At 44.6% G+C, this 26317-nt stretch overlaps 1 protein-coding gene across 11 annotated transcripts in view; it reads right to left on the reverse strand.

The window, feature by feature from the left end:
• Nucleotides 1–26317, reverse strand: part of LOC112222264 (membrane-associated guanylate kinase, WW and PDZ domain-containing protein 1-like) — a 206503-nt gene that overhangs the window by 47176 nt on the left and 133010 nt on the right. For 4 of the 11 annotated variants that reach the window (XM_042304033.1, XM_042304036.1, XM_042304031.1 and 1 more), the window contains exons 3-11: nucleotides 23303–23422; nucleotides 20064–20273; nucleotides 18904–19171; nucleotides 9053–9135; nucleotides 8237–8275; nucleotides 6394–6451; nucleotides 5901–6010; nucleotides 4498–4620; nucleotides 1451–1636 (exon numbers count right to left, since the gene is read on the reverse strand). In XM_042304033.1, coding sequence (XP_042159967.1) covers nucleotides 1451–1636; nucleotides 4498–4620; nucleotides 5901–6010; nucleotides 6394–6451; nucleotides 8237–8275; nucleotides 9053–9135; nucleotides 18904–19171; nucleotides 20064–20273; nucleotides 23303–23422 — 1197 coding nt within the window. The remainder of the gene's footprint in view (nucleotides 1–1450; nucleotides 1637–4497; nucleotides 4621–5900; nucleotides 6011–6393; nucleotides 6452–8236; nucleotides 8276–9052; nucleotides 9136–18903; nucleotides 19172–20063; nucleotides 20274–23302; nucleotides 23423–26317) is intronic. The other 7 variants (XM_042304042.1, XM_042304032.1, XM_042304038.1 and 4 more) reach the window with 5 other exon arrangements.

Below are 26317 nucleotides of genomic sequence, written 5' to 3' on the forward strand. Positions count from 1 at the left end.
ATACTACCCACCATTGCGACCTGTACGCTCTCGTTGGCTGGCCCTCGCTTCATACTCGTCGCCAAACCCACTGGCTCCATGTCATCTTCAAGACCCTGCTAGGTAAAGTCCCCCTTATCTCAGCTCGCTGGTCACCATAGCATCTCCCACCTGTAGCACACGCTCCAGCAGGTATATCTCTCTAGTCACCCCCAAAACCAATTCTTTCTTTGGCCGCCTCTCCTTCCAGTTCTCTGCTGCCAATGACTGGAACGAACTACAAAAATCTCTGAAACTGTAAACACTTATCTCCCTCACTAGCTTTAAGCACCAACTGTCAGAGCAGCTCACAGATTACTGCACCTGTACATAGCCCACCTATAATTTAGCCCAAACAACTACCTCTTTCCCAACTGTATTTAATTTTTATTTATTTATTTATTTTGCTCCTTTGCACCCCATTATTTTTATTTCTACTTTGCACATTCTTCCATTGCAAAACTACCATTCCAGTGTTTTACTTGCTATATTGTATTTACGTTGCCACCATGGCCTTTTTTTGCCTTTACCTCCCTTCTCACCTCATTTGCTCACATTGTATATAGACTTGTTTATACTGTATTATTGACTGTATGTTTGTTTTACTCCATGTGTAACTCTGTGTCGTTGTATCTGTCGAACTGCTTTGCTTTATTTTGGCCTGGTCGCAACTGTAAATGAGAACTTGTTCTCAACTTGCCTACCTGGTTAAATAAAGGTAAAATAAAAATAAATAAAAAAACAGTCACTATCACATCACATTAGTAACACAGTTAGTAGAACAGTCACTATCACATCACATTAGTAACACAGTTAGTAGAACAGTCACTATCACATTAGTAACACAGTTAGTAGAACAGTCACTATCACAGTACATTAGTAACCCAGTTAGTAGAACAGTCACTATCACATCACATTAGTAACACAGTTAGTAGAACAGTCACTATCACAGTACATTCGTAACACAGTTAGTAGAACAGTCACTATCACAGTACATTAGTAACACAGTTAGTAGAACAGTCACTATCACAGTACATTAGTAACACAGTTAGTAGAACAGTCACTATCACAGTACATTAGTAACACAGTTAGTAGAACAGTCACTATCACAGTACATTAGTAACACAGTTAGTAGAACAGTCACTATCACATCACATTAGTAACACAGTTAGTAGAACAGTCACTATCACATCACATTAGTAACACAGTTAGTAGAACAGTCACTATCACAGTACATTAGTAACAAAGTTAGTAGAACAGTAAGTAACACAGTGAATGTACTATGTGGGGTGCAAGTATATTACCATATGTCTCCAATATGTTCAGTACTTAGTTTACACAATCACTTCAACCTCCTTAGGAATGGGGCAACTGCTTTCTGTATAAATGGTGTGAAACAGTGCTCCCTGTGGGCTAAGACAGTGTACTGCACCTGTCTCCATCTTCCCATCCACAGCAGCAGGACCGTCCAGGACAAGACTCTTGATCTGGAGGAACTCATCCGGCTCGTCGCCCCCGACGACGGTAAAGCCGAACCCACGGCGGCTCTTCTTCAGTTTGGTGTTGATGAAGGTTCCGTTCAGTTCTGCTGGGTTCCGTGTGAAGAACGGCTTCCCTCCTACAGAACACAGGGAAGAGAACATTATTTGGAACATATTTGTATCTGTCTCTATCCGTGTCAGTTACATTAGCTGGCTTTGTCTTTTCACTTGTCTACCTATCTATGTCTGTCTGTCTGTCTTTTCACTTGTCTACCTATCTATCTATGTCTGTCTGTCTGTCTGTCTTTTCACTTGTCTACCTATCTATGTCTGTCTGTCTGTCTGTCTGTCTGTCTGTCTGTCTGTCTGTCTGTCTGTCTTTTCTGTCTGTCTATCTATGTCTGTTGTCTGTCTGTCTGTCTGTCTGTCTGTCTGTCTGTCTGTCTGTCTGTCTGTCTTTTCACTTGTCTGCCTATCTATGTCTGTCTGTCTGTCTGTCTTTTCACTTGTCTGCCTATCTATGTCTGTCTTTTCACTTGTCTACCTATCTACCTATCTATGTCTGTCTGTCTTTTCACTTGTCTACCTATGTCTGTCTGTCTGTCTGTCTGTCTGTCTTTTCACTTGTCTACCTATGTCTGTCTGTCTGTCTGTCTGTCTGTCTGTCTGTCTGTCTGTCTGTCTGTCTGTCTGTCTGTCTGTCTGTCTGTCTGTCTTTTCACTTGTCTACCTATGTCTGTCTTTTCACTTGTCTACCTATGTCTGTCTGTCTGTCTGTCTGTCTGTCTGTCTGTCTGTCTGTCTGTCTGTCTGTCTGTCTGTCTGTCTGTCTGTCTGTCTGTCTGTCTGTCTTTTCACTTGTCTACCTATGTCTGTCTGTCTGTCTGTCTGTCTGTCTGTCTGTCTGTCTGTCTGTCTGTCTTTTCACTTGTCTACCTATGTCTGTCTTTTCACTTGTCTACCTATCTACCTATCTATGTCTGTCTGTCTTTTCACTTGTCTACCTATATCTGTCTGTCTGTCTGTCTCTCTGTCTGTCTTTTCACTTGTCTGCCTATCTATGTCTGTCTTTTCACTTGTCTACCTATCTACCTATCTATGTCTGTCTGTCTTTTCACTTGTCTACCTATGTCTGTCTGTCTGTCTTTTCACTTGTCTACCTATGTCTGTCTTTTCACTTGTCTACCTATGTCTGTCTGTCTGTCTGTCTTTTCACTTGTCTACCTATGTCTGTCTGTCTGTCTGTCTGTCTGTCTGTCTGTCTGTCTGTCTGTCTGTCTGTCTGTCTGTCTGTCTTTTCACTTGTCTACCTATGTCTGTCTTTTCACTTGTCTACCTATCTACCTATCTATGTCTGTCTGTCTTTTCACTTGTCTACCTATGTCTGTCTGTCTGTCTGTCTTTTCACTTGTCTACCTATCTATGTCTGTCTGTCTGTCTGTCTTTTCACTTGTCTGTCTGTCTGTCTGTCTGTCTGTCTGTCTGTCTGTCTGTCTGTCTGTCTGTCTGTCTTTTCACTTGTCTACCTATGTCTACCTATGTCTGTCTGTCTGTCTGTCTGTCTTTTCACTTGTCTACCTATGTCTGTCTGTCTGTCTGTCTGTCTGTCTGTCTGTCTGTCTGTCTGTCTGTCTGTCTGTCTGTCTGTCTGTCTGTCTGTCTGTCTGTCTGTCTGTCTGTCTGTCTGTCTTTTCACTTGTCTGCCTATCTATGTCTGTCTTTTCACTTGTCTACCTATCTACCTATCTATGTCTGTCTGTCTTTTCACTTGTCTACCTATGTCTGTCTGTCTGTCTGTCTGTCTTTTCACTTGTCTACCTATGTCTGTCTTTTCACTTGTCTACCTATCTACCTATCTATGTCTGTCTGTCTTTTCACTTGTCTACCTATATCTGTCTGTCTGTCTGTCTCTCTGTCTGTCTTTTCACTTGTCTGCCTATCTATGTCTGTCTTTTCACTTGTCTACCTATCTACCTATCTATGTCTGTCTGTCTTTTCACTTGTCTACCTATCTATGTCTGTCTGTCTTTTCACTTGTCTACCTATGTCTGTCTGTCTGTCTTTTCACTTGTCTACCTATGTCTGTCTTTTCACTTGTCTACCTATGTCTGTCTTTTCACCTACCTATCTACCTATCTATGTCTGTCTGTCTTTTCACTTGTCTACCTATATCTGTCTGTCTGTCTTTTCACTTGTCTACCTATGTCTGTCTGTCTGTCTGTCTTTTCACTTGTCTACCTATCTATGTCTGTCTGTCTGTCTGTCTGTCTTTTCACTTGTCTGTCTGTCTGTCTGTCTGTCTGTCTGTCTGTTTCTGTCTGTCTGCCTATCTATGTCTGTCTTTTCTGTCTGTCTGTCTATCTGTCTGTCTGTCTTTTCACTTGTCTGCCTATCTATGTCTGTCTGTCTTTTCACTTGTCTACCTATCTATGTCTGTCTGTCTTTTCACTTGTCTGTATCTATGTCTGTCTGTCTTTTCACTTGTCTACCTATGTCTGTCTGTCTGTCTGTCTGTCTGTCTTTTCTGTCTACCTATGTCTGTCTGTCTGTCTGTCTGTCTGTCTGTCTGTCTGTCTGTCTGTCTGTCTGTCTGTCTGTCTGTCTGTCTGTCTGTCTGTCTGTCTCTCTGTCTGTCTCTCTGTCTGTCTGTCTCTCTGTCTGTCTCTCTGTCTGTCTGTCTGTCTGTGAATGACAGGAGAGAATGCTCAACATCCATGGTGTGTTGGTCATAGCTAGTTAACATACACAGAACATTCACTATGGTGCATGTGGGCTGATAGACAGGTTAATAACCTTATATGGTAATTGTTTCCTCAAGAGCTTGAGCCCTTGAAACCTTTGATCCCAAGGGTCCTCTGTCTGTGTCTGGTCATGCTTGTGTCACTGAAACTGTACATTGTGGGTGTATTTGATTGCGAGTTAAATGTCTGTGGTGCACAAGACCCTGGTATTGAAAGTGTGTGTGTGTGTGTTGTCTAGAAAGTGTAACCCCACTCACGTTTGGTCCCTCCCGGGGGAGGGGGCAGTGGGGGCGGGTCCTGGGGGTCACGGTATGTCTCCAGGTGGTTACTGGCATAGACGGCCAGGGGAGCCCCAGCTGAGGAGTGTTCCTCTATCCACTCTGTACAGCGAGAGACACAGAGGGACTGTGAAATCATAGTCACAAACACACGGATGCACGCACACACATACACTGACAGACAACCGTACACAATCAATAAAATACAAACATAGGTACACAAACATAAGCATCACATTCATTCATTTGTTGACTCAAACTTGCTCTACACCAGAGGTGTCAGGCATACTGGCTGCTCCGGGGGGGACAAACGCTATACACTTTAAAATGACTAAAACCTAAAACGGTAAATTACGCAATAAGAGATAGATTTATTGAAAAGATGTTTTAACATTGCATCTGATATTACATGCCATTTCATCATTACATTGTGTCTCAGTGGTCCTAACATGTAGCAAGCATGATATCAGCAGCAGTTTGCACATGGACGCCGGCTTCCACAGCTCTAAGACAAATAAGTGAATGCTACAGTGGCTCATGTGTTGAAAGGAATATAAAAATGATGTTTTAATGATATTTAATCAAACAAATAAGAACCCAAACGCCAACAGGACAGGACAAGGGTTGGGGTCAATTCCATTTCATATCCAGGAGAATTCATCAAAATTCTAATTCTGGGGAACTAACTTTTCATTCTTAAACTGGGCTGACTTCAAATAGAATGAACCCCAACCGTGCAGGACAAGACATGAGACAAGACATGAGACAAGACAAAGACAAGACAGAGACAAGACATGAGACAAGACATGAGACAAGACATGAGACAAGACATGAGACAAGACGTGAGACAAGACGTGAGACAAGACATGAGACAAGACATGAGACAAGACATGAGACAAGACATGAGACAAGACGTGAGACAAGACATGAGACAAGACATGAGACAAGACAAAGACAAGACATGAGACAAGACATGAGACAAGACATGAGACAAGACAAAGACAAGACATGAGACAAGACATGAGACAAGACAAAGACAAGACAAGAGACAAGACATGAGACAAGACATGAGACAAGACATGAGACAAGACATGAGACAAGACATGAGACAAGACATGAGACAAGACATGAGACAAGACATGAGACAAGACGTGAGACAAGACATGAGACAAGACATGAGACAAGACGTGAGACAAGACATGAGACAAGACATGAGACAAGACGTGAGACAAGACGTGAGACAAGACGTGAGACAAGACATGAGACAAGACATGAGACAAGACATGAGACAAGACAAGACGTGAGACGAGACAAGACGTGACGAGACAGAGACAGACGTGAAGAAAGAAAGAAATGGTGCCGTGCCAGGGCAGGAAACGAACCTCGAATGTACCGCTCACCTTCAGGAGGCTGCGGCAGCTGCTGCTCCAGCTGCATCCTGCGTTTAGCCTCCACTATGGGGTTCTCATACTGGGTCTTCCTGTTGATGTGACTGATGATGATGAGAGAGAGAGAGAGAGGAGAGGGAAAGGATGAGTGTGGGATATTGATTGTCACCATGATAAATGACAGTACACAGTGTTGGACATCCTCTGGCTCACAGCCTCGTAAATCCCACCAGCTGTGACAACCTCATAGGTCTACACAAACTACACACTGGCTACACAAAATGGAGTCCGGTTTCAGATACATCTACGTAGCTTCAAACTAATTATAGTACACAGAATGTAGAAAAGGTCTGACAAGAGAGGCTGAGAGAAAATGCTAGTTCAACTGAAACTTCATGAAAATGCTGATGTATTCCGTCGTATGAATTATTGTGGGGTTAATGAGAGGCATGTGAAAAGAGATGAACCGTGAGGTGTTCCAACTTACTCTACGTAGTAAACCCCATACACTGGGTCATCTATCTTCTCCCATCCAGCAGGCAGCTCTGAAACAGAGAAGGAAAAGCAATGTTAGATCACTGTAATGACACATTCATTAAGGCAGTGTTCTCCTTCAGGAAGTACTTCAGAGGATGACGCTGTGCTCTATTCAAGGTCTCTCAGGTGTGTAAACCAACTCTGAAGTGAATCTATGTTTACCTGTCATGACTCAGTACAGTCAGTGGGCCACGGTGCAGATATCTAATATGGAGTCAAACTACTCCCTCTACCCCACTGAGCGAGGCACACACAGGCTACACACACACACACAGGCTACACACAGACAGGCTACACACACAGTCAGCTGTCAGGGGAGATTCTGAACTAAATGAGACTACAGAGCTTGACCGCTCCCACCTACTAGATTTACTATTCATCCAGTCAGACCTAGCCTGCTCATATCTGTCTCCGTCTTCAGAACAGAACCAGGTTGCTTTCTACATTATCAACAGCTACAAACAGTTGATAGATGGACACAATTGCATGCCTCAGACAAGTGAACGTAGCCAGCAGGCCAGTACTTATAGGCCAGTCCAGAACCATATATTAAGAGAGTTGGGCCACGTTTTCAAAACAGACGCCATGTTAGTGCCTTTATTCTCCAAATGTTGGTGATGTAAGAATACAAGAGAGCCTCCCTGTCAAATGAACCGCTGTAAACAAGCAAAATAGAGCAGCGATTTAACAGACATTTTTATTGATTAGCATTCGGGATAATGTGCATCTAAGTCGGTACTGTGTTGTGGTGTCAACAAATTGCATATCTGCTTTCAATGGACATCTTTATAGAAATAAACATTACAATATTCTCAGCACGTTCAGACAAAAATCACATTGGCCCAACAGTCTACACGACAGTCTATATGACAGTCTGCATGACTCGGGGGAGTCAGAAGACATTCACGACAATGCAGAGAGCCAACATCATGTATATCTGTATGATTCTACTTTACATAACTGGTCATCTACATGCAGTTTCTGGCTATGTGTTCACTGCAGATGTTACCATGTTTCAGTATATATCTTTCAAACACTGCTTCCTCCAGCATGCGCACACACAAGCCCGTGCACGTGCACACGCTCGTGCACACGCTCGGCTGCATCGGCGCTCAAAGGGAATTGTCTGACAGAGAGACTATTAAGCTGACACTCCCAATAAAGCGTTAGCATCTCATTCTCCTCCTCGCCGTATTTGATTTCATACAAAGACATTAGCGCAGTGTGTTAGCGTGGGCTGTTGTGAACACCGACAAAAACACTTTGGAGCAGGCTGGCTTTCACAATCGATAATCATACACTGCCTGCTTCTGATGTGCCAGACGTAAAAGGAGCTCATAGGCCCGAGACTCAGAGCCCTGAAAGAGTCAGAGATTGCGTTCCCTTTCAGGAGCACTTCTGTTTCTGCCAAATAGTCTAGTCTGTGGAGCGGCCGTAACTACGGAGGCCATCCTGAGACGTCAAATCAAACACCTTCCTAATGTGTCTCCTGCATGAAAAGGAAATCACTCACTCAGCAGTTAGAAGCAAGCAGTACACCACGTTAATTAAGTAAATATAGGAGCCAAATTATACGATTATCGTGACACATCCAAATAGATGAGTGACATGGTGAGAAAGAATCTAGGAGTTGTAGATCAAGGTTTCATATAAAACACTTTTCAAATCAAATGTCATTGATTAACGGTAGAGAAAGAAAAGATTGAGAGTCACCATAACCCTCACCAATACACAGCCGATAGAAATGCAACGACAGAAACAGAGTGAGAGAGTGAGAGAATAAAGGTGCATACCTAGCTCATTGTCCGGTTCCTCAGTATGTACCCCTTCTTCTCCACGGTGAAGAGAGCAGGATGAAACAGAAAGGGTGGTTGATTGGGTGAAGGAATGACAAAGGAAGGAAAATAAGGAGAGACAGTAAAGTAATATTAGAGAGAAAGACAAGGAGGGAGAGAAATATAAATATTTAAGTAACCAAATCAGTATTTACTGAAACATAGATGCACCTTAATCCCTAAAATCAATGATGTATGAAACTAAGAGATGACACATGACAGTTATCTAAATGGCCACATGGTGGTGCCATTTCTGATATTGGTCGAAGAATTTCTTCTGAACTTTCACACAGACATCTATATCGTTACTTGTATGTTCCTGAACAAAATGAATCTAACATTGTTGCATAGATATTTATTTGAACATGTACAATGTACACAGTGGTGTAACAAATAAATAATAATAAAAACATCTTCAAAGGAACTATTACACAATTCCTTAGATGGAAAGCCAATCTCAAAAATAACCTCTTTCCAATTTGACTAAGGTATCAAAACATTGTCGTGGTAATAATGGGACCAGTGTATAGAAACAGACTTCATTATATTTAGATATGAGCTCAGTGGCACCACCTTCTGATACCATCAACATGGTGCAAGATTAGGAGGTAAACAATAGATCACAGAAATGAGTGAAACACACACACACACGCTCTCTCTCTCTCTCTCTCTCTCTCTCTCTCTCTCTCTCTCACACACACACACACACACACACACACGCTCTCTCTCTCACACACAGACACCCACCCCACCCACCCACAGGGCCTGGCTTACCATCATCCTCACACTCTTCCAGAGGTTTTAGAGGTTTCTCCAGACAGCGAGGGTCGATCCACGATGTGGTCTTTGTGTTGTGGCTGAGGAAACAACAAACACACAGAGCTGTTAAAGACTGGCTCTGAAGTCAAGGTGATGAGCACTAAAAGCTAACAAAAGACCAATGATCTCATCAGCACAAGGATGTAAGGGGTAAAAGTCAATAGGCTTGTCAACAAGCAAGTAAAACCAAACAGAGATTAACGCAACACCAAAAAGACTTCTCCCCCACTGAGAAACACAGACAAAATGGTTGGAAGGAGTCATTGTCGACTTATTGTCTAGAATAGGTAGCTGTATCCTCAACGTCACCACTACAAGCTTTCCTGTCAATCTTAAAGCAGACCAACATGCAGGTGTTGAATGCACAAAGCCATTTCATCATCCTCTCCCAGCCAGGCAGGCAGACAAGCAGGCAGACCCAGCTCTGTGTGTAGGTCTGAGGGCAGAGTGCTGTGCTTCATTGAGGTGGTCAGGTGATCTGATCTGCCTGTGATCTCTAAGGAGATCAGACTATAGAAGATTAACAGCCTGGAGAGCACTGACAGGCCTTTCTGGGGGAGGGGAGGGAGGGATAGTAGTGGGATACAGAACAGAGAGGCTTGATAGTATAGAGAGTATATAGGGTATGTAGTCTATGAAGTAGACCTCTCCATTCTCAGTGTATGCTAACGGTACTTACATAGGGTATAGGGGTATATGTACACTATGGGTGGTTCAGACAGCCCAGTACATCATTGGGCCCGAGCTCCCTGCCATCCAGGACCTCTATACTCAGGTGGTATCAGAGGAAGGCCCAAAAAATTGCCAAAGACTCCAGCCAACCAAGCCATAGACTGTTCACTCTGCTACTGTCTGGCAATGATACCGGAGCATCGGCTCTCGGACCAACAGGAGCAGAGACCTCTGCTACCCTCAAGCCATAAGACTGCTAAATAGCCCGACTGCTAAGTAGTCAATTAATGGTACCAAAACTATCTGCACTGAATCCATCTTACACCCCCTAGATTTTCTAAACACACACCATATACACACTCACTAGACTTTATATACACACACTATATACACACGCACTCACACAGTCAAAAAATACACATGCACACACACTTAACATACACACGCATACTGACACAACACAGACAAACATATATACACACACACACACTCACACACACACTTGTACACTCATCATATGCTGCTGCTACTCTGTTCTTAATTGTATTCTAATTATTATCTATCCTGATGCCTGGTCACTTTACCCTGCCTTTGTGTACATATCTACCTCAAATACCTTATTATTATCTATCCTGATGTCTGGTCACTTTACCCTGCCTTCATGTACATATCTACCTCAAATACCTTATTATTATCTATCCTGATGCCTAGTCACTTTACCCTGCCTTTGTGTACATATCTACCTCAAATACCTTATTATTATCTATCCTGATGCCTGGTCACTTTACCCTGCCTTCATGTACATATCTACCTCAAATACCTTATTATTATCTATCCTGATGCCTAGTCACTTTACCTTCATGTACATATCTACCTCAAATAGGCCCATCAGGCGCGACGTCCCCTGAAGGCCCATTCTGCTAACTGCGGCCTGCTAGCTATCTATAGCATATTGGTCTGTTAGCTGATCCAGCGGCCAGTTTCTTCGACCACTATACATATTTTGCCAATTGGACTTGGAACCTCTGCTACTTGGAACCCTACTAATTCCACGACTGGTCTAGCGGCGTCACCGCACAAGGAGGCAAAAACAGACTTTCCCCCATCACAACGTCCCTCTTAAGGCCCTTATGCTAGCTTCGGCCTGCTAACTGCTAGCCCCGACAAGCTAACTGTCTGAATCGCCGTGTCCCCAGCCAGCCCAACCAATCACTGGACCCATACGCCTCTCCCTAATATCAATATGCCTTGTCCATTACTGTCATGGTTAGTGATTACTGTCTTATTTCACTGTAGAGCCTCTAGCCCTGCTGAATATGCCTTAACCAAACATGTTGTTCCATCTCCCACATACAGTGCCTTGCGAAAGTATTCGGCCCCCTTGAACTTTGCGACCTTTTGCCACATTTCAGGCTTCAAACATAAAGATATAAAACTGTATTTTTTTGTGAAGAATCAACAACAAGTGGGACACAATCATGAAGTGGAACGACATTTATTGGATATTTCAAACTTTTTTAACAAATCAAAAACTGAAAAATTGGGCGTGCAAAATTATTCAGCCCCTTTACTTTCAGTGCAGCAAACTCTCTCCAGAAGTTCAGTGAGGGTCTCTGAATGATCCAATGTTGACCTAAATGACTAATGATGATAAATACAATCCACCTGTGTGTAATCAAGTCTCCGTATAAATGCACCTGCACTGTGATAGTCTCAGAGGTCCGTTAAAAGCGCAGAGAGCATCATGAAGAACAAGGAACACACCAGGCAGGTCCGAGATACTGTTGTGAAGAAGTTTAAAGCCGGATTTGGATACAAAAAGATTTCCCAAGCTTTAAACATCCCAAGGAAAACTGTGCAAGCGATAATATTGAAATGGAAGGAGTATCAGACCACTGCAAATCTACCAAGACCTGGCCGTCTCTCTAAACCTTCAGCTCATACAAGGAGAAGACTGATCAGAGATGCAGCCAAGAGGCCCATGATCACTCTGGATGAACTGCAGAGATCTACAGCTGAGGTGGGAGACTCTGTCCATAGGACAACAATCAGTCGTATATTGCACAAATCTGGCCTTTATGGAAGAGTGGCAAGAAGAAAGCCATTTCTTAAAGATATCCATAAAAGTTTGCCACAAGCCACCTGGGAGACACACCAAACATGTGGAAGAAGGTGCTCTGGTCAGATGAAACCAAAATTGAACTTTTTGGCAACAATGCAAAATGTTATGTTTGGCGTAAAAGCAACACAGCTCATCACCCTGAACACACCATCCCCACTGTCAAACATGGTGGTGGCAGCATCATGGTTTGGGCCTGCTTTTCTTCAGCAGGGACAGGGAAGATGGTTAAAATTGATGGGAAGATGGATGGAGCCAAATACAGGACCATTCTGGAAGAAAACCTGATGGAGTCTACAAAAGACCTGAGACTGGGACGGAGATTTGTCTTCCAACAAGACAATGATCCAAAAGATAAAGCAAAATCTACAATGGAATGGTTCAAAAATAAACATATCCAGGTGTTAGAATGGCCAAGTCAAAGTCCAGACCTGAACCCAATCGAGAATCTGTGGAAAGAACTGAAAACTGCTGTTCACAAATGCTCTCCATCCAATCTCACTGAGCTCGAGCTGTTTTGCAAGGAGGAATGGGAAAAAATTTCAGTCTCTCAATGTGCAAAATTGATAGAGACATACCCCAAACGACTTACAGCTGTAATCGCAGCAAAAGGTGGCGCTACAAAGTATTAACTTAAGGGGGCTGAATAATTTTGCACGGCCAATTTTTCAGTTTTTGATTTGTTAAAAAAGTTTGAAATATCCAATAAATGTCGTTCCACTTCATGATTGTGTCCCACTTGTTGTTGATTCTTCACAAAAAAATACAGTTTTATATCTTTATGTTTGAAGCCTGAAATGTGGCAAAAGGTCGCAAAGTTCAAGGGGGTCGAATACTTTCGCAAGGCACTGTATGCAATGACATCACCTGGTTTAAACGTCTCTAGAGACTATATCTCTCTCATCACTACTCAATGCCTAGGTTTACCTCCAATGTACTCTCTCCCTACCATACCTTTGTCTGTACATTATGCCTTGAATCTATTCTATCGTGCCCAGAAACCTGCTCCTTTTATTCTCTGCTCCGAACGTGCTAGAGGGCCAATTCTTATAGCCTTTAGCCGTACCCTTATCCTACTTCTCCTCTGTTCCTCCTTGTGATGTAGAGGTTAATCCAGGACCTGCAGTGCCTAGCTCCATTCCTACTCCCCAGGTGCTCTCATTTGTTGACTTCTGTAACCACAAATGCCTTGGTTTCGTGCATGTTAACATTAGACGCCTGCTCCCTAAGTTTGCTTTATTCACTGCTTTAGAACATTCTACCAACCCGGATGTCTTAGCCGTGTCTAAATCCTGGCTTAGGAAAACCACCTAAAATCCTGACATTTCCATCCCTAACTATAAAATTTTCCGCCAAGATAGAACTGTTAAAGCGGCCGGAGTTTCAATCTACTACAGAGATAGCCTGCAGAGTTCTGTCTTACTATCCAGGTCAGTACCAAAACAATTTGAGCTTCTACTTCTTTCCAGAAACAAGTCTCTCACCGTTGCCACCTGCTATAGACCACCCTCTGCCCCCAGCTGTGCCCTGGACACCATATGTGAATTGATTGCCCCCCATCTATCTTCTGCGCTCGTGCTAATAGGTGACCTAAACTGGAACATGCTTAACACCCCGGCCATCCTACAATCTAAGCTTGATTCCCTCAATCTCACACAAATTATCAATGAACCTACCAGGTACCACCCCAAATCCGTAAACACGGGCAACATGATAGATATCATCCTAACTAACTCGCCCTCCAAATGCACCTCTGCAGTTTTCAACCAAAAACCTCATTGCCTGCATCCATAATGGGTCTGTGGTCAAACGACCACCCCTCATCACTGTCAAATGCTCCCTAAAACACTTCTGCGAACAGGCCTTTCTAATTGACCTGTCCGGGGTATCCTGGAATGACATTGACCTCATCCTGTCAGTAGAGGATGGCTGGTTATTCTTTAAAAGTGCCTTCCTCACCATCTTAAATAAGCATGCTCCGTTCAAAAAAATAAGAACTAGGAATATATATAGCCCTTGGCTAGCTTTTTCAAACAGAAATGTGCATCCTGTAACAAACTCAAAAAAGTTCTGAGACACTGTAAAGTCTATGGAAAATAAGAGCACCCCCTCCCAGCTGCCCACTGCACTGAGGCTAGGAAACACTGTCACTACCGATAAATCCACAATAATTGAGAATTTCAATAAGCATTTTTCCACGACTGGCCATGCTTTCCACCTGGCTACCCCTACGCCGGTCAACAGCCCTGTGCTCCCCACAGCAACTCGCCCAAACCTCCCCCACTTCTCCTTCACCCAAATCCAGATGGCTGATGTTCTGAAAGAGCTGCAAAATCTGGACCCCTACAAATCAGCTGGGCAAGACAATCTGGACCCTCTCTTTCTAAAATAATCTAAAGAAATTATTGCAACCCCTATTACTAGCCTGTTCAACCTCTCTTTCGTATCGTCTGAGATTCCCATGGATTGGAAAGCTGCTGCAGTCATCCCCCTCTTCAAAGTGGGAGACACTCTAGACCCAAACTGCTACACACCTATATCTATTCTACCCTACCTTTCTAAGTTCTTTGAAAGCCAAGTTAACAAACAGATTACTGACCATTTTGAATCTCAATGTACCTTCTCCACTATGCAATCTGGTTTCAGAGCTGGTCATGGGTGCACCTCAGCCACGCTCAAGGTCCTAAACAATATCATAACCGCCATCGATAAGAGACATTACTGGGGAGCCGTATTCATCGACCTGGCTGAGGCTTTCGACTCTGTCAATCACAGCATTCTTATTGGCCCTGGTCTGTCAAATGATTGCCTCGCTTGGTTCACCAACTACTTCTCCGATAGAGTTCAGTATGTCAAATCGGAAGGCCTGTTGTCCGGACCTCTGGCAGTCTCTATGGGGGTGCCACAGGGTTCAATTCTCGGGCCGACTCTCTTCTCTGTAAACATCAATGATGTCGCTCTCGCTGCTGGTGATTCTCTGATCCACCTCTACGCAGACGACACCATTCTGTATACCTCTGGCCCTTCGTTGGACACCTTAACTAACCTCCAGATGAGCTTCAATGCCATACAATTCTCCTTCCGTGGCCTCCAACTGCTCTTAAATGCAAGTGAAACTAAATGCATGCTCTTCATCTGATCACTGCTCGCACCTGCCCGCCCATCCAGCATCACTACTCGGTTCTGACGGTTCTGACTTTTCTGACGGTTCTGACTTAGAATATGTGGACAACTACAAATACCTAGGTGTCTGGTTAGACTGTAAACTCTCCTTCCAGAATCACATTAAACATCTCCATTCCAAAATTAAATCTAGAATCAGCTTCCTATTTCGCAACAAAGCATCCTTCATTCATGCTGCCAAACATACCCTCGTAAAACTGACCATCCTACCGATCCTTGACTTCGGCGATGTCATTTACAAAATAGTCTCCAACACTCTACTCAACAAATTGGATGCAGTCTATCACAGTGCCATCCGTTTTGTCACCAAAGCCCCATATACTACCCACCACTGCGACCTGTATGATCTTGTTGGCTGGCCCTCGCTTCATACTCGTCGCCAAACCCACTGGTTCTAGGTCATCTACAAGTCTCTGCTAGGTAAAGCCCCGCCTTATCTCAGCTCACTGGTCACCATAGCAGCACCCACCCGTAGCACGCGCACCAGCAGGTATATCTCACTGGTCACCCCCAAAGCCAATTCTTCCTTTGGCCGCCTCTCCTTCCAGTTCTCTGCTGTCAATGACTGGAACGAACTGCAAAAATCTCTGAAGCTGGAGACTCTTACCCCCTTCACTAGCTTTAAGCTGAGCACTGCACCTGTACATAGCTCATCTGTAAATAGCCCATCCAAACTTCCTCAACCCCATACTGTATTTATTTATTTATCTTCCTCCTTTGCACCCCAGTATCTCAACTTGCACATTCATCTTCTGCACATCCTACCATTCCAGTGTTTAATTGCTATATTGTAATTACTTCGTCACCATGGCCTATTTATTGCCTTACCTCTCTTATCCTACCTCATTTGCACAGGCTGTATATAGACTTTTCTACTGTATTATTGATTGTATGTTTGTTTATTCCATGTGTAACTCTGTGTTGTTGTATGTGTCAAACTGCTTTGCTTTATCTTGGCCAGGTCACAGATGCAAATGAGAACTTTTTCTCAACTAGCCTACCTGGTTAAATAAAGGTTAAATATTTTTTTTAAATAAAAAATACCTTATTATTATCTATCCTGATGCCTAGTCACTTTACCCTGCCTTAATGTACATATCTACCTCAAATACCTTATTATTATTATCTATCCTGATCTATCCTGATCCTGATGTCACTTTACCCTGCCTTCATGTACATATCTACCTCAAATGCCTCGTAACCTCTGCACATTGATCTGGTACTGGTGCTCCCTGTATATAGCTCCACATTGATCTGGTACTGGTACTCCCTGTATATAGCTCCACATTGATTTGGTACTGGTACTCCCTGTATATAGCTCCACATTGATCTGGTACTGGTACTCCCTGTCCACATTGATCTGGTATAGCTCCACATTGATCTGGTACTGGTACTCCCTGTGTATAGCTCCACATTGATCTGGTACTGGTACTCCCTGTGTATAGCTCCACATTGATCTACTGGTACTGGTACTCCACATTGATCTGGTACTGGTATAGCTCCACATTGATCTGGTACTGGTGCTCCCTGTATATAGCTCCACATTGATCTGGTACTGGTGCTCCCTGTATATAGCTCCACATTGATCTGGTACTGGTGCTCCCTGTCTGGTACTGGTGCTCCCTGTAGCTCCACATTGATCTGGTACTGGTACTCCCTGTGTATAGCTCCACATTGATCTGGTACTGGTGCTCCCTGTATATAGCTCCACATTGATCTGGTACTGGTGCTCCCTGTATATAGCTCCACATTGATCTGGTACTGGTGCTCCCTGTATATAGCTCCACATTGATCTGGTACTGGTACTCCCTGTGTATAGCTCCACATTGATCTGGTACTGGTGCTCCTGTATATAGCTCCACATTGATCTGGTACTGGTGCTCCTCTATATAGCTCCACATTGATCTGGTACTGGTACTCCCTGTGTATAGCTCCACATTGATCTGGTACTGGTACTCCCTGTATATAGCTCCACATTGATCTGGTACTGGTGCTCCCTCTATATAGCTCCACATTGATCTGGTACTGGTGCTCCCTGTATATAGCTCCACATTGATCTGGTACTGGTGCTCCCTGTATATAGCTCCACATTGATCTGGTACTGGTGCTCCCTGTATATAGCTCCACATTGATCTAGTACTGGTACTCCCTGTATATAGCTCCACATTGATCTGGTACTGGTGCTCCCTCTATATAGCTCCACATTGATCTGGTACTGGTGCTCTCTGTATATAGCTCCACATTGATCTGGTACTGGTGCTCCCTGTATATAGCTCCACATTGATCTAGTACTGGTACTCCACATGTATATAGCTCCACATTGATCTGGTACTGGTGCTCCCTGTATATAGCTCCACAATGATCTGGTACTGGTGCTCCCTGTATATAGCTCCACATTGATCTAGTACTGGTACTCCCTGTATATAGCTCCACATTGATCTGGTACTGGTGCTCCCTGTATATTGCTCCATTCTTGTGTATTTTATTCTTATTGTGTAACTTACTATTTCATGTCTTATCATTATTTGTTAAATTGCTGACAGGTGTATAAAATCGAGCACACGGCCATGCAATCTCCATAGACAAACATTGGCAGTAGAATGGCCTTACTGAAGAGCTCAGTGACTTTCAACTTGGCGCCATCATAGGATGCCACCTTTCCAACAAGTCAGTTCATCAAATTTCTGCACTGCTAGAGCTGCCCCGGTCAACTGTAAGTGCAGCTATTGTGAAGTGGAAACATCTAGGAGCAACAACGGCTCAGCCACGAAGTGGTAGGCCACACAAGCTCACAGAACGGGACCGCTGAGTGCTGAAGCGCGTACAAATCGGCTGTCCTCGGTTGCAACTCTCACTACCGAGTTCCAAACTGCCTCTGGAAACAATGTCAGCACAATAACTGTTGTCGGGAACTTCATTAAATGGGTTTCCATGGCTGAACAGCCACACACAAGCCTAAGATCACCACGCGCAATGTCAAGCGCTGGCTAGAGTGGTATAAACCTCACCACCATTGGACTCTGGAGCAGTGGAAACATGTTCTCTGGAGTGATGAACCATGCTTTACCATCTGGCAGTCCGACGGACGAATCTGCGTTTGGCGGATGCTAGGAGGGCGCTACCTGCCTAAATGCATAGAGCCAATCGCAAAGTTTGTTGGAGGAGGAATAATGATCTGGGGCTATTTTTCATGGTTCGGGCTAGGCCCCTTAGTTCCAGTGAAATCTTAACGCTACAGCATACAATGACATTCTAGACCATCCCTTTGCTGTTTCGGCATGACAATGCCCCCATGCACAAAGCGAGTTCCATATTGAAATGGTTTGTCGAGATCAGTTTGGAAGAACTTGACTGGCCTTCAGAGCCTTGACCTTAACCCCATCAAACACCTTTCGGATGAATTGGAACGCTGACTGCGAGCCAGGCCTAATCGCCCAACATGAGTGCCCGACCTCCCTAACGCTCTTGTGGCTGAATGAAAGAAAGTCCCCGCAGAAATGTTCCAACATCTAGTGGAAATCCTTTCCAGAAGAGTGGTGGCTGTTATAGCAGCAAAGGGGGGACCAACTCCATATTACTGCCCATGATTTTGGAATGAGATGTTTGACGAGCAGGTGTCTACATACTTTTGGTCATGTAGTGTATATTATACATGCTCTATAAAGTAGACTTTTCCGTTCTCGGTGTAAGCTAAGGTACAGGCCATAGGGATTTAGGATAGGATTTAGGGTATATTATACGTACTCTATGAAGTAGACTTCTCCGTTCTCGGTGTAAGCTAAGGTACAGGCCATAGGGATTTAGGATAGGATTTAGGGTATATTATACGTACTCTATGAAGTAGACTTCTCCGTTCTCGGTGTAGGCCATCTCCCAGTTGCCTGGCAGGGGTCCTAGGGGGTCTTCTGGGGAGGCCTGGGGCTGGGCGTGTGTCTGCTGCCCGCTGTCCGAGGTGGATGCGGCCACGTTGTTCAGACCATAGGACGGAGCGTTCTCGCGCGCGGGGTACGGCCGCAGAACACCACCGCAGCTCTCGTCCTGGTCGCTAGGGTTACCTGTGCACAACAAGGGAGAGGGGAAGAGACTACGAACTAAGGATCCTGGGAAAGTAAGGAGCACGACAACACAGAACAAAACAGAGAGAGGAGGTTTATGTTTCCTGCTGTAACAGGAATGTGGGAATCTAAGGTTGGAATGATAAGACAATTTATGCTTAGAGTACTGTGTGCAATATAGGACTACTAAAACCAACAGCAACAAAAATATATTCTATGGTTCACGACTACTAAACATTTTTCCTTTCTTAACTTTCTCTCCCTCCCTCTGTAAACCCCCTGCCTGCTAGTCCAAAAGGAATGGGGCCCAATGACTATAATGAACAAGCAGTCAGCCTCTACTTCTCTTAAACCCCCCTCTATCTTGCCCTCCCTGACTTCATCCTCCCTCTTTCACTTCCGTGAGCCTTTCAAGGGTGATCAAACGCTAATTCACCACTCTGACAGACTGGCAGGACACACAGAGTGAGCATAGAAAGAGAAAAAAAACTCCATCTAGGAACTGACTGACTGTCTCACAAACTCTCCAGTCCGGGCTAACACATTAACACAAGTGATATTTCAAACTCAGTCAGACATTATGCCTAAAAAACTATTCACAAAGTGTTGTTGAGAGATAGAAAGAGAGTGAGAGAGTGAGAGAGAGAGAAAGATGGCGCGAGAGAGAGAGAAAACAAGAGAGAAAGATGGAGGGAGCGAGAGAGAGAACAAGAGAAAGAGAGAAAGCGAGAGACACCCAGCAACACAGGGCAGAAGAGTGGAGAGCACAAACGCAGATACACACTCTCCCTCACACATGCTTTCAAACATGTGCGTAGAAATGAGCACACACACAACTCACCCACACTCCAAACACACACATCCCCCATTGAACAGCCGCCTGGTTTGGTAGTGGTAGTCTATGTGTAATTGTCTGACGGCATGTAAAATGACATACCTGTAAAACTGTTGTTCATTTCTGTGGCCTGGTCGTCATCCTCGTAGTCAGCAGGTACTACTTGGGCGTTTTGCATGTCATTGTAGGACTTGGTGCGCTTGGGAGTGGACTGCTGGGAGCCTGGAGGGCCGTTGAGGAGCACAGCATCACTGAGAATCACTGTCCCAACCACGGGCTGCCTCGGCGGCTTAGGCGTCCCATAATAGTTACCTAGGCAACAAACTGGACATTAGCATGCCTGAGAAAGAGATGGAGGGAGAGGGAGAGAGAGAGGGAGAAGAGAGGGAGGGAGAAGGAGAGAGGAACGGGGAGGGAGAGAGGGAGGGGGAGATAAGAAGTGGTAGGGGGGATGGGGAGGGGGAGGGAGGGAGGGAGGGAGGGAGGGAGGGAGGGAGGGAGGGAGGGAGGGAGGGAGGGAGGGAGGGAGGGAGGGAGGGAGGGAGGGAGAGGGAGGGAGAAGGGTGTGAGACAGAGAAAAGGGGATGAGAGAGGGAGGGGGAGGGAGAGAGGGAGGGGAGGGGGAAGGAGAGAGGAAGGGAGAGAGAGAGCACCGGCCTCTCCCTACTAGAATCTGAAGTCAAATGTTTACTGTTTGCTGATGATCTGGTGCTTCTGTCCCAAACCAAGTAGGGCCTACAGCAGCACCTAGATCTGCTGCACAGATTCTGACAGACCTGGGCCCTGACAGTACATCTCAGTAAGACAAAATATGATGGTGTTAGAAAAAAGGTCCAGTTGCCAGGACCACAAATACAAATTCCATCTAGACACCGTTGCCCTAGAGCACACAAAACAATTAACATCAGCACGACAGGTAACTTCCACAAAGTTGTGAATGATCTGAGAGACAAGGCAAGTAAGGCCTATGCTATCAAAAGTAACATAACATTCAAGTATTTTTAATCAGTTATAGAACTCATTGCCCTTTATGGTTGTGAGGTCTGGGGTCCGCTCACCAACCAAGAATTCACAAAATGTGACAACCACCAAATTGAACCTCTGCATGCAGAATTCTGCACAAATATCCTCTGTCTACAACGTAAAACAGCAAATAATGCATGCAGAGCAGAATTAGGCCGACACCCACTAATGATCAAAATCCAGAAAAGAGCCATTAAATTCTTACAACCTCCTAAAAGGAAGCGATTCCCAAACGTTCCATAACAAAGCCATCACCTACACCTACAGACAAGAATATCACTGCACCCGCAATAAAATCTGCTAAATATGTGTATGTGACCAATAAAATTTGATATGAACCTGGAGAAGAGTCCCCTAAGCAAGCTGGTCCTGGGGCTCTGTTCACAAACACAAACAGACCCCACTGAACCACAGGACAGCACAATTAGACCCAACCAGATCATGAGAAAACAAAAAGATAATTACACATTAGAAAAACACTGAGCAGACTAGAATGTTAAACAGAGAGTCCTTAGTGGCACAATACCTGATCACTGTAACTGACCCAAAATGAAGGAATGCTTCACTATGTACAGACTCATTGAGCATAGCCTTACTATTGAGAAAGGCTGCCGTAGGCAGACCTGGCTCTCAAGAGAAGACAGGCTATGTGCACACTGCCCACAAAATGAGGTGGAAACTGAGCTGCACTTCCTAACCTCCTGCCAAATGTATGGCCATTTCAGAGATACACATTTCCCTCATATTGCACAGATGCACAAAGAATTAGATAACAAATCCAATTTTGATAAACTCCCATATCTACTGGGTGAAATCACAGCATCAAGATTTGTGGCCTGTTTCCACACGAAAAGGGCAACCAGTGAAGACCAAACACCATTATAAATACAACCTAGATTTATTTTCCCTTTTGTAATTTTCCCTTTTGTAACTATTTGCTCATCGTTACAACACTGTATATAGACATAATGACATTTACTGTTGTTTATTTCACTTTTGTTTATTATCTATTTCACTTACTTTGGCAATGTAAACATATGTTTCCCATGCCAATACAGCCCCTTAATTTGAATTGAAATTGAGAGAGGGGGGAGGGAGGGAGGGTGAGAGAAGGAGGGGGAGGGAGCGAGAGATAGAACACAGAGAGATAGAGGACAGAGAGATAGAACACAGAGAGATAGAGGACAGAGAGATAGAGGACAGAGAGGTAGAGAACAGAGAGATAGGCCCAGAAAGATAGCGGGGAGGGGATCTATAAAATCTCAATGCAGTGGAAAGAGAGACAATGGCAGAGCACAAAGAGTCCTGAAATGGTGGAAATAAGCAGCTGCAGGAAAAGCAGGCTTTTTCCCCTGGTCAGTGTTGTTATGGACTGAGAGGGAGCTGAGAGAATACAAGCATAATACAACAGGCCGGCTCAGAGAAACTTTACCTTGTTAAAGTATACATTCAAATGGCTGGCGTATCACTGGTCAGTACCAGATCTGTTGCTTAAGTTTATTTCCTGTAAAACCCATTGATAAGCAAATACCATCCACAATGCAATGCAAGAGATAGTGACACATGCTCAAAACCACATTCTAAATGTATGTAATTATCTACAACTGATGAACTGTAAATCCCGATCTTTAAAAATCATCTTGAAAATAGATTTTAAAAGTCTCGACACAATTTTTGGAAAGAAAAAATGTTGGGCATGAGAATTGGACTCATATCTCAATGCAACTGCATGTCATTGAGACCTACTGTAGGTAGGTCTGCCTCACATTTGTATTGGGAAGGCATCCGGCTCCTGTGGACAGGTATTTGACACTGTCTGCGGGGGAGGGAGAAAGGAGCCAAACACACAATAGTACATGTGGCAAGGAGATTAACACTACACACGCACACACACACACACACACACACACGTGGATTCTGTCAGGACAGAAGACGTATCACTGTGGTACACTGTCCTAATCTAGGTAAGGATAACCTTGTGATCTGTTTGTATGTGTATGTTTTGTATTGTATCATTTTTTATAAATTATAATAATCAAAATAAATATTATCAGGTCAGAAATCCTAAATACAATCTTACAAAAAAGAGAAAGATTATCTTCTGCACTCCTACAGTACCATAGCATCATCATCATCATCCTCCTCACCAGCATCACTAAGACCAACACCACCACCAGCATCATCCTCATCACCAGCATCACTGAAACCAACACCACCAGCATCATCCTCATCACCAGCATCACTAAAACCAACACCACCAGCATCATCCTCATCACCAGCATCACTAAAACCAACATTCCCAGCATCATCATCCTCACCTTCAAACGTTCCTATTTCCAGTAGTGTTCCACTCTGCTCAAGGTTCAAGAAGTCCTCCACAGACAGGAAGTTGTAATCAACCCCGGGGACCTCCCCGTCTCGAGGGGGGCGTGTCGTACCTGGAGAGAGAGGAAACCAAGGTTATTATCAGCATTACTACCAACCACTCTGACCGAAGACCAGGGAGAAGTTTTCGAGGTGCTTCTCAGTGGCAGTTACATTTGCCAAAACCTACTCAACCTACTAATTAACAAAAACAAACATTAGGGCCTCTCTGTGGGCGGAAACAAAGATTGAGGAGGAGGAAGTAGCCAGTAATCTACAGTATAATTAGTATTCACACACAGCTAGCTATGTAGCTAGCGTTCACACACAGCTAGCTATGTAGCTAGCTAGTATTCACACACAACTAGCTATGTAGCTAGCTAGTATTCACACACAGCTAGCTATGAGCTAGCTAGTACTCACACACAGCTAGCTATGTAGCTATTTAGCATACACACAACTAGCCATGTAGCTAGTTACTATACACACACAGCTAGCTATGTAGCTAGCTAGTATACACATATAGCTAGCTAATATTTGTAAGCAAAAAGCATATAACACCGGATCCGGAAGTTCAAACGTCATCGCTAGATAGAGTCAAAAAGAGTGCCTCGGCCCCTCTTGCTTGGTTAGCTACTCTGGTTCCCCAGGACCCTAGTGGATTTACACTACACAAGGGGGACTTCCTCTCTGGGTGGAACACAATGACGATGTGGACAAAAGTGTGCGCTGCCCCCCCAAAAGCATACTCTGCCCTTGCACATGCCTGCACATCGATCGACAGTGTGAAGCCTGTAGCCACCATAAGGCCTGAGGGAGGACAAGACGGAGGAACAGGTCCACACAAACTGGAGGTGTGGGAGCTGAAAGTGACAGGGTGCAATTTCGGTCACTGCTCTCTTTGAGGCTGCAGTGAACAGAGAAGGTGGACTTGGACATGATGTGAGGAGACAGGACAGTAGTAAGAAAGTCTCACACACCCCTACCTCACTCTGCTAGTGGTGGCAAACCACAGGCTTTAAAACATCAGGCTTTAAACGCAACGCCAGAGATGAATGAGTCACACACACCCCTTTTCTTCCTAATCTGTTTATTATTTTTCCAATAAGAAAAGCCAGATATAGACATTAACATGACTCAGAGGAACTGACACTATTGCTTGGCTATTTATTTTCCTTTCTGGCAGAGCGATCATACACTATGGCTTAAAAGACCCCCTGTGGTCGTTTTCATGAAAAAACATTTGTCTTTATGGTCTAACTGAACCACATATTTGTCTCCAAAGTCCATCTGTAGTATAAAGGCCTACCTGCATCACCATGAAGAACATTGGGACTTTCTAACTATGGCTGTAATGGGAACTGATTTGAGTCATTCCTCTCCTGCATTTACTGTAACTAAGTACTGACCTTTGACCTGTTTAACTGCCACTATCAAACATCTGTCAGTGTTGAATGTTACCGTTAAAGTTTGAGGACTTGCTGATAATGGATCTTTGATGTTGTGTGATTCTGTTGTGTCTTCCTTTCAGCCTCTCAGCCTGGAGTTTACAGAACATGTGGTACTGTCGGATTAGTATATAAAGGGCCTGTCTCCAAGAGGCCCGCGAGCCCGCTTGATCCAGTAGATCACGCAAAGCTCGTGCAACATCTGTCTGACACTGAACTCTGTCCAAGGTTTCTAGCCTGGTTCCACAGCTACACCAGGGGAAGAAGACAGAGGGTGATGGTTTCTAGCCTGGTTCCACAGCTACACCAGGGGAAGAAGACAGAGGGTGATGGTTTCTAGCCTGGTTCCACAGCTACACCAGGGGAAGAAGACAGAGGGTGATGGTTACTAGCCTGGTTCCACAGCTACACCAGGGGAAGAAGACAGAGGGTGATGGTTACTAGCCTGGTTCCACAGCTACACCAGGGGAAGAAGACAGAGGGTGATGGTTACTAGCCTGGTTCCACAGCTACACCAGGGGAAGAAGACAGAGGGTGATGGTTACTAGCCTGGTTCCACAGCTACACCAGGGGAAGAAGACAGAGGGTGATGGTTTCTAGCCTGGTTCCACAGCTACACCAGGGGAAGAAGACAGAGGGTGATGGTTACTAGCCTGGTTCCACAGCTACACCAGGGGAAGAAGACAGAGGGTGATGGTTACTAGCCTGGTTCCACAGCTACACCAGGGGAAGAAGACAGAGGGTGATGGTTTCTAGCCTGGTTCCACAGCTACACCAGGGGAAGAAGACAGAGGGTGATGGTTTCTAGCCTGGTTTCACAGCTACACCAGGGAAGAAGACAGAGGGTGATGGTTTCTAGCCTGGTTTCACAGCTACACCAGGGGAAGAAGACAGAGGGTGATGGTTTCTAGCCTGGTTCCACAGCTACACCAGGGGAAGAAGACAGAGGGTGATGGTTTCTAGCCTGGTTTCACAGCTACACCAGGGGAAGAAGACAGAGGGTGATGGTTTCTAGCCTGGTACCCCAGCTACACCAGGGGAAGAAGACAGAGGGTGATGGTTTCTAGCCTGGTACCCCAGCTACACCAGGGGAAAAAAGACAGAGGGTGATGGCAAATGGCACATTGAGTCCTTGGTCAGAGGTCACTTCTAGTGTGCCACAAGGTGGTGTGGTTTCACCATATCTGTTTCTCCTTCACATGTCCACCCGAAAGGTTGTCTTCAGTGACACACTGGATGATGTAGGGCTGTCCCGAGCCATACCTTTAACCAGTAACCAAGAGGACACTTGGAGGCAAAGCAGCTGGAAGAGTGGGCCACATCCAACAACATGCTCCTGAATGGGAAAGAGTCTGGAAATGTGGATATGCTTTTCTAGAGATCATCCACAACCTGCACCACTAATCCTAGGAGGTCAGGAAGTGCCAGTGGTAAAAACAACTAAGTATCTTGGTTTTCATCTAGACTCTAACCTCAGTGGTGACATACATGTGGAGCCGTCAGGGAGGAAGGCCTCAAAAC

This window comes from Oncorhynchus tshawytscha, linkage group LG22 (genome assembly GCF_018296145.1).
Source record: "Oncorhynchus tshawytscha isolate Ot180627B linkage group LG22, Otsh_v2.0, whole genome shotgun sequence".
Classification (NCBI taxonomy): Eukaryota; Metazoa; Chordata; class Actinopteri; order Salmoniformes; family Salmonidae; genus Oncorhynchus; species Oncorhynchus tshawytscha.